The sequence below is a fragment of the Nylanderia fulva genome, unplaced genomic scaffold, assembly GCF_048542155.1.
Source record: "Nylanderia fulva isolate GAGA-0341 unplaced genomic scaffold, ASM4854215v1 Scaffold20, whole genome shotgun sequence".
Taxonomy (NCBI): Eukaryota; Metazoa; Arthropoda; class Insecta; order Hymenoptera; family Formicidae; genus Nylanderia; species Nylanderia fulva.
Genome location: NW_028190264.1, coordinates 2,284,641 through 2,300,415, shown reverse-complemented (window position 1 = coordinate 2,300,415; position 15,775 = coordinate 2,284,641). Strand labels below are relative to the sequence as shown.

Sequence of the window (15,775 nt, the reverse complement as noted above, 5' to 3'; positions counted from 1 at the left end):
AATTAAAAAACGAGAAGCAAATTAGCCGAGGCTACAGCTCATTAATTCTCGCCGCCTTATAACGATGACAGCGAGGAAACGTCATGTCATACGGCTGAATGCCGGATACATTACTACGGGATAAATTATGCTGCTCCTCGAGCTCGTTTATGAGCAAACACAGACATGCAAACGTGACTCGCAACACGTGCATAGACGCTATCGGGCCGCTAATTAACTCCGCGAACAATATCGCAAAATGTTCACCTTTAACAGCGAGCAATTCACATTCTTAATTACGATATCAATCGCACCAATCGTGCTTCTCAAATTAACCATGTCAGAGTGTAATTTGAAATATATTTGGATTACAAAATGATATAATTTAAATATTTTCATTATTATACAGCATATAAATTGGATTAGGAGTTTAACGCTTGATAGATAAAAGTTTTATTAAAATTTCTGATGAAGAAAGCTTATCCTTTTTTAATTATATGAAGTATGAGGCATTAACTAAAACGTTTTGTATTTTTTATTGAATGTTTATTTTATATATAAAATATATAGATAGATAATTTACAATTAAATATAGAATCTTGTCCCCATAAACATTAATTAAATCTTAAACAGTTTTACAACTAATGTTTACGGTAACAATGATATTAGTATGTTACATATCTCGCAAAAAATTTTTCTTACTTTTGTAGATGTCATTTTCAAACTTATCCTCAAAGGAAAATGTAATCCTGTCGTATAAAAATACAATTTGCTTAAAATATAATGTATATAATACATCATATGCATATTATCATCATAATTATATATATACAACATTCATCTTGAATCATACTGCATAATCAGATCGTATCACACGCTTAATTATTCTGGATCCGAAAATTCTTGACTAGCCAGATGATAGAAATAAGAATCGGCATTTTGGATTAATAAATTTGGCTCGTCAAACTCCAATACCTCTCCATCACCCATCACTAAAACTCTAAATAGAAAAAATATTTTTAGACGTGCAAAAACTTGTAAAAAATACATTACAAAATTAATAAAATTTTTTATATCTACAGATTAACAGATTATTAAGTAAGAAAAAAGCTAAAAATAAAGAATTAAATACCTATCACAATGCATAATTGTTTTTATTCTATGGGCGATTGTAATGACCGTTGCACTTTGGAAGGAAGACTTTATCGTCGCTTGAATAAATTTATCCGTCTCTTCATCTACATTCGCAGTAGCTTCATCAATGCAGACGATCTGTAAATGATAAATGAATTTATGTAAAATTGATCCTCTTTCTTTAAATTTAGAAAAAATAGAGTTCTGTGCATCCTCCGTAGAATTCTAAATTCTCAATCATTGAATAAAAATTTAAAAACATTTAAAAAGTCGAGAGACTAACTTAACGACGTTCCCCATTATAAAAAATGCAATTTAAAAAAATTTATTTTTAATTAATTTTGAAATATTTATCTTCAGAAAAATTGCAGAAAATGTTTTCACTCTTAATTCTAGTTTCTTAATAGTAATTGTTAGAATTCAGGGGCTACATAGAACTCATAATGAAACATTGGATTTACAAAGATAATAATTTCGATCTGAGGTACTTATAAATTTTTTATTCAAAAACAAAGCAAGTGAGCAAAATAAGAAAGGAGGGGCTAATTTCACAGAGAGAAATAAATATCAAGTTATTAATACACGAACAATTGCTTTCTCGGACAATATTACAGATAAGAAGTACCTTCGCATTGTGTAGCACAGCCCTGACTAAGCAGAACAATTGTCTCTGTCCGGCGCTGAGATTACTACCGCCTTCATCCAAGACTGCGCCCAAGCCACCCAATCGATAAACTAAAGAATGCACTTTACATTTCTCAAGGGTTTTGTATATATGCATATCGGTATACTGATCTAACGGATCCACATTCTCTCGAATAGTACCCCAGAAGAGAAATGGATTCTGAGGTATAATTGCTAAACGGGATCTGGAATGTTTTTTTATCTTTACAATTGTTAACATACAGTGATTAATTTTTGCAGGTTTATGAATACCTTAATGCGTTCAGTTGTAACGTTTGAATATTCACGTTGTCGATTAATATACTCCCAGAACTGATCTCTGTCAGTCTAAACAATGAAGCTAGTAACGAACTTTTTCCAGCACCGGTGCGACCAACGACGCCTATTTTTTCCGCTGGTCGCGTAATGAATGTTACCTCTTTCAACGATGGCACTAAATGGTCCCTGCGAATATAATTACAAAAATTACATTTACCAAATGTTACAATCGTGCATTATCTTTATTCAAAAATTTAAAAATATTACCTGTACTTCAAAACAACTTCTTTAAATTCTACAACACCCTGACTAGGCCACGCATAAGGTGGATTAGTGCCCATCGTATTTTCAGTGGGCACATGATCTAAATACTGTTTAACTCGTTCCATCGCAATCATCTCTCTCTCAGTCTCAGTAAAGGAATTTACCACTCCGGTTAATAATCCGGTTACAGACAATGCGTATGTGATCGCTAAACCAATCAAGCCAGGATCAGCTATATTATATTGATGTTGCAACACTGCCATAATGCTCACTCCAGCTAAAAGAGCGACACCGATAAATTGCAATCTCAGTGCGAGCCATTGACTGATAGCTACAGAAGCGAATTGCGTTTTTTGGCTGGCTTCGAGTAGCAGTTCATTTTCCTGCTTAAAACGAGGTACAGAGCGAAAGGCTCTGATGCTCGTTAAGCCACTTAAAGTTTCACTAAAATGAGCATATAAGGGAGATAGTGTGATACTGGATAAACGTTTTATCTCCCTCGACGTTAATCTAAAAAATAATAGAAAATGTTTTATATAGAAATAACTTTATATAAATTTTTTTACATATATATATATGAATTTTATAAATTTATATATATGTTTCATTAAATTTATATATAAATTTAACAAATATCGATTTTTATATTTATATATGTATATCTGTAGAAAGTTATACCTATAATGATTTTGTATCCAATGATAGATTGGTATAAGTGGTGCTAATACTAGAAAGATCCATGGCAATCCATAAGCTGTAACTATAATAATAGCAACTAAGCCAAATACATGCGCCAGCAAGATGTTAGTAATAAAGGGCAGTGAATCATCGATCGTATATGTATCGGATGAAAATCTATTTATAATCCTACCGAATGATTGAATATCGAAAAATGTTGTTTTTGCCTGAAATAATTTTAATAAAAATATATAATATAGTAAAATACTGATATCAAAAATAGCGAATTATTCTATATCTCTAGCTCATATTTACCCGTATAATTATCTTCAAGAGCTGTTTATGCATTGTTATGGCTGCTTGCAAGCCACCATATGCAAAAATAAAAGCTCTAATTAAAGTGAAAATAGAGTTAAATACAGCTAGTAAGCTATAAACTGTTAAGTAGTATTTAGTATCGTGCAAACTATAATTATCGTAATAGAATTGCAATTTTTCAAGTCGAGATATGTTGGTTGAATTGATCGTTGTAGTATTAGAGTGAGTCACCCAATAAGATAACCATAAATCCGTAACATTTTTTGAACTTTGCATTAGAATCATAGAGAGAAATATTGAAATTGCCAAGTATTGTCCTACAGCTTTAAGATAGCACGTATACACTGAGAAGTGTACTGTTCCTTTTTCAGTAGTTTCTTTTTCAAGTAATGGATCCATCTCATTCTTTTCTGATTGATTAAATTCCTTGGGTGTCATCTTTATAGACGCAATATCTAAATCAGATTCGATGGACTCCGATAAAAGATAATCTTCCAGATCGGGTAAAATGTCGCTCGGTTTCCCTTGATTAATAATTTTTCCCTTCGACATTTCGATAACTAAATCAGCGTTGATCAAGTATTGAATCTGATGCGTGCACAATATCCTGGTTTTATTTCGTAACAAGCCTAGAATTACGTGTTGAAATACGTGCTTAGCAACTTTGACATCCAACGTCGCTAATATATCGTCTAGCAGATAAATGTCTTTATCCGCATATATAGCACGAGCCAGGGAAATTCTCGTCTTTTGGCCACCGCTCAAAGTATTTCCGGCTTCACCAACCGCTGTTAGGTCCTTGTTAGGCAATGAATTCAAATCGGATGTGAGAGCGCAAGCCTTCAAAATATTCCTATTGTAATCGCAAAAATAAAATGAAATTTAAATTAATATGCTATATAAAAAATATAAAAATTTATCATTATTGTAAATTTCAAGAAACTTGATATCTACTTGTATTTGTTATGATCGTAGGATTTTCCAAAAAGAACATTATCCCGGATTGTACCTCGTTGTAGCCAAGGATTTTGTTTTACATATCCAAAACCTCTGTGATCATCGTTAACTGCTATTATCCCTTTAGTTTTTGTTATCTCCGCTAAGATACCGTCTAGGAGTAAAGATTTTCCGCTTCCAACTTTGCCCATGATACCGATTAATTGTCCCTGGGTAAAAAAAATATATATATTTTACATACAGTCAGAACTTTGTAAAGTTTATTCTTACCTTCTGTACAGATAAATTAATATTATGTAAAGTAAAGACATCGTCATCTTCGAAGGTAACACTTTTCTTAACATCAGTACTCGAGGATGGAGCGATTATAGCTTTTGGACTTGCGTTAATAGTATCACTTTTCGGACGATTCACAGTTAATGTTACATTTTGCAACAATAAATCAACATCAGGAGTAATATCTGTATAATACAATGACGCATCCATGTCTGGTAGCTAAATTAATAAAATAAATATTAATAAAATAGAAACTAAATATCTAATAATAATTTGTTGCACTCTATTATAATTTCAAAGCATATTTAAATTTCAAACACATACGTACATCTAGCATTCTTTGAATTCTCTTAAGAGATACCCATGCTTCTGTAAGACCGTTTAAAACCCACGGAAATGCATTTAAAGGTCCTATTAACATGTTCAACAATGCCATACTAGTAAAAACTGTTTTGGCATCTAATTCGTTTCCAAGCAATACGTATGTTCCGAATGTTAATATCGCGATAATAACAGGTGTAGTTGCCCAGAAGTAAACGCAAAGAGCATCTAAATATTTTCTACCTCGTAAATATTTCACTTCACTCTCTCTTAGCTCTGCAAAAAAAATATATTTTAGATAAAGATTCTAAAGCATCAGAAATTATTTTCTTCAAATCATCTATATAAAAATATACTAACTGAAAATATTTCGTAAAAAGTGCTCTTCCCACACGTTGACCTTGATTGTAGTTATCCCACGCAATATTTCTCCCATTAGCCTTACTCTTTGATCTTTATATTCCATCAATTTGGTGCTAAGCTTACCAATCTTATTCGCTATGACCTTATTAATTGGTATAAGTATTATCGAAAATGCAACACCTGCTAAAAACGACACTCCAATTTGCTTATGTAGAAGATACAGAGTGATGAATAACTGAAAAATATAAACATTTTTAAGAATAAAGAAAATTTAAAGATGTAAGATATAAAGAATATAATCTCTCTTTCTCTCTTTTAATACATATAGAAAAAAGAAAAATTAGATTTATATTATTATTATATCATGCAATTACCTGTAATGGTATACTCCAAAATGTATGGAAACTAGGACAGCTATTGACCAATCTGTCGCTATCGGTGCTCATAAAATTAACGATTTCCCCAAAATTAAAATTGTGATTTAAATCAATATTAGAAGAATGCAATGTTTTCTGGTAGACTAAAGTAATAATTGCAGAACGAATTTTCAAACCCACAACAGACATCCAGAATGTAAAGTGAGTATTACAAAAGGCACCTATAAACATTATTTTGTCATATATAATTCATGTAACAAAATATATTTAAAATATATTGTAATTAAATTTGCATAATTTACCAATTATAGCACTGAGTATTATTAAAGATGCATATATATATCCATATGAGATTGGCTCATTTTTATCTTCAATAAAGCCTATCAATCTATTTAACAATATTGGTCCTACAAATGAACTACAATCTGCGATAAATCTCAATATTCCAACCGCGTAAAATTCCCAGCCGAAACATTTGTGCAGCAAGTAAAACAATGTTACTTTCTTTGTAATTACTTTTACATTCGTCTGAAGTGGTATTTCCGAATTATTTTCGATTCTGTTGTTCGTCGTTTTCGGCTGTAATATATCAATAATATTATTATTTTTATTATTACTAAAAACTAAGTATGAAATAATTATCATGTATGCTTAAAATATTAAAAAAAAAGTTAAATAAATTGTGGATTGTTATGCATTTTTGCTTACCATATTATTTAAGCATTTGTCAATATCGTGACTAATTGTATTGGTGCTAATTTGATCAGGTAAATCAAATAAGTCGTCAGAATGATTTAACAGCTCCTTAACGCCTTTTTCCATTAATGGTGTTACCCAATGGAAGAGGAGTTTAGAAATAATAGTTACATTTTCCATAGCAATTCCAAGGTAACTTGGGTCTTGTTCCTCTGGAAATTGTACGTATGAGGAAGTAGGACTACTCAGTAATGGAGTATGTTCTCCTATCTACAAACACATAAATATGTTACATAAAACTTTGTTTACTAATAATCCAGCAATTTTAAATAACACATGAGCAATTAAATAATATTCCATACAATTTGAATATGTTCGGAAAATCATAATAGATCCAAAAATAAAGATCGACGAAACGCAAGATGATCTTGCATGTGATAGCGACTTACCGTGACATTTCGAGATGATGCCCCCGTGCGCTCTGGCCTACTGGAACCCGGTATCAATGTTATTGTATACAATATCAGAAGAGTAACTACGCTGATACTGAAACCTAATGATAAGTTTGGCAAAACATCATCTTTGGGCGTCTTATTGATGTGACTACGTAATAGTAGCACAGAAATAACAATTAAAAGAAATATCAATGCTCGTATTAATACCGGTCCTCGGGGATTGGGATTACGTCCACGTTTCAAGCTTAAAATAAAACAAAGATGCATAACCCATGCTAAACCTTCTGTACTTGCTACAAGATAATCCACTGGTTTAGCAGAAGTAAATTTATCAGCAACTCTTAATATTGTCTCATAACTATTGGTATAAGGTTCGACAGGAGTTGCAGTAGTATCTTTAATACTACTCTCTGGTGACAGAATTGATTTAGCAAATCTAATAGTGCGATTTAATCCATCATGTATCCTGCTTATAATGTCTGTTCCATCTAAAGATGGATTTATATTCCTATAAATGTAAACATCTGAGCTTCTTGATACTGGTGTGCTGTATTTTTGCACTTCATTATGCACCAAAGGGATAGTAGTATTAGTCAAAATAATATATGCCCTTATGATAGGCAATATCACAAGACATATAGTGATAAAAATTCTTATATTTATAGCATGGTAAGTGCGTTGCTGTCGGACTGATGATATATTTGTTTTGCCACAATAATATGCAGAAATTATAGCTATAAGAGCTAATACTGGTATCTGAAAGATTTAGAAATAAATTTGATTAAAAAATTCTATTAATTTATGTTTCAAATTTAATGCAAAATACAATTTATTATATTACCTGAAGACACAGCTGTTGGAAACATACACCCAAATCATGTGTTTCGGGATTCAAAGGAATAATATTTCTATCATATCCACATAATTCTGTCCAGTTCCATTTCCATCTCTCTACGTCATCCAACCAATTCTCTGCCATGCTGAGAATTATAATTAAAATTAATTAACAATTAACTTTTTTTATTTTTAACAGGTTAAACAAATATTTGTAGGAATGTAGTACTTATATATAGTAATGAAAAATATTTATACACCAAATATATAAAGCATGTGCAAAGTTGTGACAGAAGTATTATTATTATACGCATATATTTTCAAAAATATAAAAAAATTCCTTAAAAATAAATCAAAGAAAGCAAAGAATATTTGAATAAAATATGTATATATAATGTATCATTATTTGTTAATTTATTTAAAAATATTCTAATTTTTTAATTTTTATATCACTTCTACCTACAAATGAGCTCAACAATAGTGTTTCATCAAATCGCACAGTTGATAGATCAGATAATGTTACACAAAAATTAAAATTTGCGAGATTAAAAACTGCAAAATGATACCATCAGGCGATTGATGTGATTGATAATTAATTATAGACAGATAAGGTGTGGTAATGAGACATATGAGCAAACAAACAACGTAAATTGGCATATTGAGCAAATGTTTACCTGTCGATCGAAAGATTGTCATAAATACTGAAAGCACGGAATATTAATAAGCACTATAACATTTATTGCGGCTTCTCATTTGTATTATATTTTTTTGTCGTGCTCTCATATCGACGAACATTTACAGGTTAAGTTCCCCATGACGCATAGTGACTTTAGTGACGCAAACTTCGGAATTTCGGATAACGTTTGATTGTCCGGTGAAGTATTGTCTTCTGCGCGATTACACACATACATAAGGATCGAATATTATGATTTTTTATCTCATTATATCTCAAGGGACAGCAACAATCAAATGCAAGCGTAATCTCACGAGAAATAACGAAGCAAATGTGATATATCAATAATAGATACACACATTTTTTTGTGTGTAGAGGTACTAGAACTCTTTTTATTATAGTATTTTTATTTTTTAATATTGTATTATATTTATTATTATATTTATATTATTATAGTATTTTATTATAATATTTATTATATATATTTATTATTATTATTATAGTATTTTATTATAGTATTTTTACTTTTTTATTATAGTAAGAATATAAATCCAACTGATAAGGCATTTAAATCGATTTCCCGAATATAATTTGACTTACTGATGAAGGAGATCGAAGAATCTCAAACTCAGAAGGAAAATATGACTCTGGAAATGAAAGAGGATATTCCATATAAGAGTGAGAATGAGGATGCTAACAAAAAACGCCAGAGCATAGACTTTCCTATGGCAGATGTAAAATATGATAGTTTTGAGGAGATACTAAATCATGTGGCCAACAGCAAAGCAATTTTCAAGAGTCAGCAGAAGGAAGAACCTGAGTTAACGTATGAGGAGAAACATGCCATAGCTGAGAAGCTGTTGAAAAAGAGTCACTGCTTGTTCCTATCCAAATTTGGACATTATTTGAAAGTGGAACATTTAGAATATTTTAGTAAAAGCGAGGATTACGAGACGATTTATCATATAAGCAGATTACGGAGATATTTCAATAATTCTACAAGACGTATCGATGTCAGGAACAAAAGGTACGAAGCTCTGAAGACATTAATAGAGAAAGGGGAATATTTCAGCGAATGTGAAATGATGAAGAGGAATCCGTTATTGTATGAACATTTGGTAGGACAATATTTGACGGAAGAGGAGAAAAAAGCTAGAGATACTATTGATACACGTAGCGCAAATTATGTTGATATACTTATGGAAACTATTGAAAGGAACAAACTGCAGAAGCATCTGGAATCTCAACAACAAGAGGAGGATGAAGTAGAAGAAGAGGATAATTCAGATGATGAGAACAATGATGAAGATGATAATAGCAGAGACAGTACTGTATCCGAAACAAATTTTAATAAACAGATTTCTCACTGGGGTGGAGATTTAAATGAAATGATTGATAAAAACAAAGCTAAAAAATTATCAAGTAGTAAAATACATAAAATATCAAATCAAGAAATACAACTACTTAGGCAAGAATTTGTTACAAATATGTATCAAAGTTTCCTGGATGGTAAAGATAGGGATTTTGATTATAGGTATACTTTTATTATTAATATAAATACAATATATCTTAATAAAAAAATCTCCATAAATATGTTTTTACTTATATTAATATAGATTTATATAATTAAAGAATTTATTAATGATCAAAATAATTTATATATGATTAAACATGTATATTCATGTCTTAGGGCCGATTTTTCCAACTTCTCGGTAAGTTTTACCTGATAGGTAGCATATTTTTGTCTCTTTTCAGATAAGTTCTAAAAAAGAGACAAAGATATGCTACTTGTCGGGTAAAACTTATCAAGAGTTGGAACAACCAGCCCTATATTAAGGGTCGGTTGTTCCAACTCTTGATAAGTTTTACCCGACAAGTAGCATATCTTTGTCTCTTTTTTAGAACTTATCTGAAAAGAGACGAAAATATGCTATCTATCAGGTAAAACTTACCGAGAAGTTGGAAAAATCGGCCCATATAGAATTATGTATATTTATACAAATATCTTATGAAAGATATAAATTAATAGTAACATATATTTGTGTGCATGAAAAAGTTTTTAAAATGAATTTGAATATATAATAAAATAGGTGTATTGTTTTATTTTTTATAACTTAAAATGTTTTAGGTATTTAAAATAATTGTCTTATATATTGTTTTATTTATTTTCAGCACTGTGGATGATAATGAGGCTTATGATAATATAGAATTAAGGACTCAAGACGAAGAAGAAAGGTACTTTGATTCTGAAGCTCCTGAAATGGTTCTTCCACGTAATGAATGCAATGACGAAAATGAATCTGAAGATGAGTTGGATGCATATATGAGAACACTTAAGGTTAAATAATGTTTTACACTTTACGATAGCCTTGCTATTGTTGGCATTGATTCACAGAAAGGTTATTTATTCATTAGGAACAGACTCCTACAAATCCACATTCTTTGGATAATCAAACATAATCCAGCATACATTATATACAATAAATATATTTATATATAATTCTGATTGTATATGTTTCTTATAAGAAATTCTATGCTCCTTTTTCTATCGCATTTTAATTTATAAATAATATCAATATATAAGTATTTAAAAGAGACAAAATATTGAACTGTAATTATAAATTTTAATTTATAAAAAATATCAATAGATATTTAAAAGAGATAAAATATTGAGCTGTAAAATTCTTTTTCGTCGTCGTAAATATTCTTTTTAGTCTATAATTAATTAAATTTATAGACTTTTTAGTCTATAATTAATTACATAGTTTTTAAAAACCATTTATAAAAATGATCAAAGATTTGATTATTGTCAAGTATTTTTATTTGCCATAATAAATTGTTTTAATTTAGTCAATTGCTCCAAATAAAAAAAGTCAGCATTACTTAATTATTTAATTTGTCTGCGTTCAAGTTTAAACGTGTGCTCAATCGATATATATATATGTGCATACATAAATTATGGAAATTATCTATCAAATCCAATCAGAGAGAGAGGATCTCTATAGAATGGGATAGAAGTCTAGCAGAGTTGAACGCGTCTTGTCAAAACGAGCATCGAAAGTGCACGAGGATTAATTGTGTGCTCTTTTCAAGAAAATGGTAAGAATCGTAGTGTTTTGAATGTTCCGCAATGTTGCTCGCAAAAATAAGCATTCTGTTGTAGATTATTCCGTGTGGTGATTGTCGCATGAAAAATTATTAGCTTAGCCTTGTAAAGGTTATGTATCGCAATAAGTTGTCTGAGTTGTTTCGTGGGGACTCTTTTTTTTTAAAGGCAATAACACGTAGTGATAGCATAATTCTTATTTCCATGCAAATTAATCTACTCTATATAAATTTTAAACATATACGTATACATTATTTTTTTATACTCTTATCATTTTATTATATACTCTTTAATTTTGTTACATATATAATACATTGATATATCATTTACATTATTAAAATTATTTTCAAATATATCATTGCTTTTAATATATTTATACATTGTTTTTTTTTACTGCAGGCAAATGTAGTTATATAGATAATATATATTAGTATATTTGATCTATATATATTATGTCAGTATATAATATATGTGTGATATTATATAATATACTAATATTATATTATATATTATATTATATGTGATTTAAGAATTACATTTTGTCTTTCAATACTTTTAATTATGAATAGATCAGTTATTTCTGATGTATCCCCAATATTTAAGGATTCGTAGTGCATGCTTGTATGGCTTACCTAGTGCGGTACTACCTGGTGTTCTCCTGGTAGGTATCTTTATTTTTTTCGCAGCCAATGACACCTGCCATAACAGGAATGGAGGAACAAGAAAAGCTGTTGGAAGATGCTATTGGCGTGGTTAAAGTCCAAGCTTTTCAGATGAAACATTGTTTGGATAAGTCTAAATTGATGGATGCGCTAAAACATGCCTCCACCATGTTAGGAGAACTAAGGACTTCTCTTCTCAGTCCGAAGAGCTACTATGAATTATGTATCCTTATTGATTAATTAATTTCAGTGATTATCTGAATTATAATATTTAATACAAATACTTGGGTATATTTGATATATATAGTATAGATATTTCCTATAACAATTATTATTAGATATGGCAATCACAGATGAGCTGCGGCACTTAGAACTTTATTTATTGGATGAATTTCAAAAAGGAAGAAAAGTTACAGATCTTTATGAATTGGTACAATATGTTGGCAATATTGTGCCTAGACTGTATGTATCTGCTATAAAACTGCATTTTCTGATTGTGAATTGTGAGATAATCTGATTAATATTACAGCTATTTACTCATTACTGTTGGTTTGGTCTACATCAAAACAACTCCTGGCTTGAAAAGAGATCTTTTAAGAGATCTTGTAGAAATGTGCAGAGGTGTGCAACATCCATTACGTGGTTTATTCTTAAGAAATTACTTGTTACAATGTACAAGAAATATTTTACCAGATGTTACCGAAGGCGATGATGAAGATGGGACTGTATGTATTTAATAAATTATAACAGTTTTCTTACATATTATTATTACTAAACTTTATTTTCAGGTTCGTGACAGCATAGATTTTGTTCTGATGAACTTTGCAGAAATGAATAAATTATGGGTACGCATGCAACATCAAGGTCATAGTAGAGATAAAGAGAGAAGAGAGAGAGAAAGGGAAGAACTTAGAATTCTAGTGGGAACAAATCTTGTACGACTTAGCCAATTGGAATCAGTAACACTAGATAAATATAAGAAGGTACATATTTTATACACATACATACATATATACATATATTCTCTTTATTTTTTAAACGAATTTTATCATAAATATATTTTCAGCTTGTACTGCCAGGAATATTGGAACAGGTTGTTAGTTGTAGAGATGCAATAGCCCAGGAATATCTTATGGAGTGTATAATTCAGGTATATTTTTTTATGTCACAAATGTTATTTTATCTTAAAAATAAAGATGAGAAAAATAATGTTTTTTTTTTATACATCTAGGTCTTTCCTGATGAATTCCATTTACAAACGTTAAACGCATTTTTAAAATCTTGTGCGGAATTGCAAAATGGAGTAAATGTTAAGAACATCATTATATCACTAATCGATAGACTTGCAGCCTTTAGTCAGCGGTCTGATGGTGTAGGAGGACCAGGAAGTCCTAATCAAATATCAGGAATTCCACAAGATGTTAAGCTTTTTGACGTATTTAGTGATCAGATTGCTATTATTATACAGGTATCTATAAAATAAAATAAACTTTATTATTAATTATATGAAAATAGCCATTCAATGATGATTAAATACTGTACAAAATTTGATAATTCATGATTTAGAAAACTGAAATTTCCTTACAAATTAGTTTAAGTCTGAGAATGGTTCCAAGATATCTCACTTTAATTACATATATGTACTATATATTTGTATATTAAATATATATATATTTTTTTTATAGACAAGACAAGATATGCCTTCTGAAGATATTGTATCTCTTCAAGTAGCTCTTATAAACTTGGCGCATAAATGCTATCCCGATCGAGTAGATTACGTAGATAAAGTTTTATTCACAACAGTCCAAATATTCCAGAAACAAAATGTCGATAAGTAAGTTTAAGCAGTTTATTATACATGTTTGTTGGCTTTTATAATTTATATATTAAACATTTCTTTTTTCTCAGATTGGAGTATAATAGTGCCGTTTCAAGAGAGCTAGTTAGATTAATGAAAATTCCTGTAGATAATTATAAGAATATATTAACGGTGCTTAAACTTGAGCATTATGCACCTCTCTTGGATTATTTCGATTATGAGGGCAGAAAATCTCTAGCTATATACATAATAACAAATATTTTGGAAAACGAAACATTGATACCATTGCAAGAACAAGTGGATGCGGTGCTCTCTATGGTATCTCCTTTGGTACAAGATCAACCAGATCAACCAAATATAGAGGAAGATCCTGAAGATTTCGCCGAGGAACAAGGTCTGCTTGGCAGATTGATACATCATTTTAAATCAGAAACACCGGATCAGCAATATATGATACTAAGCGCTGCAAGGAAACATTTCAGTGGTGGTGGTAACAAAAGAATCAAATACACTCTGCCGCCTATAATCTTCCAAAGTTATCAATTGGCCTTTACATACAAATCATTGAAAGATCAGGTTTGTGTATTTAGTAATTTGTATACTTAGATAAAATCATTGAATTATATGATGTTAATTGATGTTCTCTTGTTTTCTCAGGACGAAATGTGGCAAAAGAAATGTCAAAAAATTTTTCAATTCTGTCACACGACTATCACGGCACTGATGAAGGCCGAATTGGCCGAACTACCTTTAAGGCTATTTCTGCAAGGTGCAATAGCGATCGGCGAAATCCGCTTTGATAATTTTGAAATGGTCGCTTATGAATTTATGAGTCAAGCATTCTCGATATATGAGGACGAAATAAGTGATTCAAAGGCACAGCTCGCGGCAATTACTTTGATCATTGCTACGTTTGAACAAATGAGCTGTTTTGGCGAGGAAAATGCAGAGCCTGTGCGTAATCAGTGTGCTTTATATGCTAGTAAGTTATTGAGGAAGCCTGATCAATGTAGAGGAGTCGCTACTTGTTCACATATATTTTGGTCGGGAAAATCTCTAGCTACGGGCGGAAAAGAGGTAAATATAAATATACAACGATCTTTATTCTTGATTATTTGAGAGATAAATTACATTAAAAAATACAAATTTAAAAAGATGCAAGAAGGCGGTAAAGTGTTGGACTGTTTGAAGAAAGGTATTAGAATAGCAAGCCAATGTATGGACACATCAGTACAAGTGCAATTGTATGTGGAACTGTTGAATCATTACATTTACTTCTACGAGAAAGGAAATACAGCTGTAAGAAGAGTTTCAATCACATATAACAGCGTTTACTTATTTTTTTCTGTGAATTGCTCTTTCTAATTTGATTATTTTTTTAGGTGACCGTGCAAATATTGAATCAAGTGATTGCAAAAATTAGAGAGGAGCTTCCTAATCTGGAAGCGAGTGAGGAAACTGATCAAATACAAAAGCATTTAGCAAACACATTGGAACATTTAAGAAATAGGATGGAATCGGCGGACTCTGACGGACTTTCTTATCAAGGCCTTGTGCTTTAATTGCATAAGATGAATCGGCATTGTAATTTTGTAAATAAAAGACTTCTAGAATATGTACGGAGGACAATATGGATCGATAGCACCAACAAACATTTATCTTGATTTAACATTGGTCTTAATTTTCATTCTTTATTACAAGAATAAATTATATAGTAAGTATTCATTTATTCGAAATTAATTAACTGTGATCATTAAAACTCAGATCTCTCAATAGTTGTACAATTATTTCTTAATTGAATAGGCGTTTATATTAATTTGCTTATATACAAAATGATTTGTTAATTATATGTATCACATACATACATATATATATATATATATATATATATATATATTATATATTTGGAATTAGTAAAATT

At 30.4% G+C, this 15,775-nt stretch overlaps 3 protein-coding genes across 6 annotated transcripts; 2 read left to right on the top strand and 1 right to left on the bottom strand.

Moving 5' to 3' along the window:
- Window positions 1–515: 515 nt before the first annotated feature.
- Window positions 516–8,599, bottom strand: LOC114944033 (ATP-binding cassette sub-family C member 10). Of its 2 annotated transcripts, none has more exons than XM_029319739.2 (17): window positions 8,269–8,599; window positions 7,602–7,740; window positions 6,755–7,516; window positions 6,318–6,575; window positions 5,912–6,188; window positions 5,607–5,830; window positions 5,230–5,467; window positions 4,877–5,145; window positions 4,543–4,767; window positions 4,270–4,481; window positions 3,313–4,168; window positions 2,998–3,224; window positions 2,323–2,829; window positions 2,050–2,241; window positions 1,739–1,982; window positions 1,112–1,251; window positions 516–979 (listed from the first exon to the last, which is right to left on the bottom strand). In XM_029319739.2, the coding sequence occupies exons 2-17, from the start codon at window positions 7,737–7,739 to the stop codon at window positions 862–864; spliced, it is 4,887 nt and encodes a 1,628-aa protein (XP_029175572.2). In that variant the 5' UTR covers window position 7,740; window positions 8,269–8,599; the 3' UTR covers window positions 516–861. The 2 variants fall into 2 exon arrangements, with proteins under 2 accessions (XP_029175572.2, XP_029175573.2); XM_029319740.2 differs by lacking the exon at window positions 8,269–8,599 and adding an exon at window positions 8,058–8,176.
- On the top strand, window positions 8,076–10,767 carry LOC146723394 (coiled-coil domain-containing protein 97-like). Of its 2 annotated transcripts, XM_085482389.1 has the most exons (5): window positions 8,076–8,205; window positions 8,396–8,644; window positions 8,806–9,801; window positions 10,440–10,605; window positions 10,683–10,767. In XM_085482389.1, the coding sequence occupies exons 3-5, from the start codon at window positions 8,870–8,872 to the stop codon at window positions 10,725–10,727; spliced, it is 1,143 nt and encodes a 380-aa protein (XP_085338515.1). In that variant the 5' UTR covers window positions 8,076–8,205; window positions 8,396–8,644; window positions 8,806–8,869; the 3' UTR covers window positions 10,728–10,767. The 2 variants fall into 2 exon arrangements, with proteins under 2 accessions (XP_085338515.1, XP_085338514.1); XM_085482388.1 differs by having other exon boundaries at window positions 8,076–8,644.
- A 480-nt stretch (window positions 10,768–11,247) lies between these two features.
- LOC114944034 (Vacuolar protein sorting 35) lies at window positions 11,248–15,568 on the top strand. 2 transcript variants are annotated; one of them, XM_029319742.2, is made up of 12 exons: window positions 11,248–11,366; window positions 12,060–12,258; window positions 12,374–12,497; window positions 12,565–12,760; window positions 12,824–13,018; window positions 13,102–13,185; window positions 13,267–13,503; window positions 13,721–13,869; window positions 13,944–14,430; window positions 14,512–14,931; window positions 15,010–15,153; window positions 15,237–15,568. In XM_029319742.2, exons 1-12 carry the CDS (start codon window positions 11,364–11,366, stop codon window positions 15,414–15,416), a joined length of 2,418 nt encoding a protein of 805 aa, XP_029175575.1. In that variant the 5' UTR covers window positions 11,248–11,363; the 3' UTR covers window positions 15,417–15,568. The 2 variants fall into 2 exon arrangements, with proteins under 2 accessions (XP_029175575.1, XP_029175574.1); XM_029319741.2 differs by having other exon boundaries at window positions 12,039–12,258.
- Window positions 15,569–15,775: the final 207 nt, after the last annotated feature.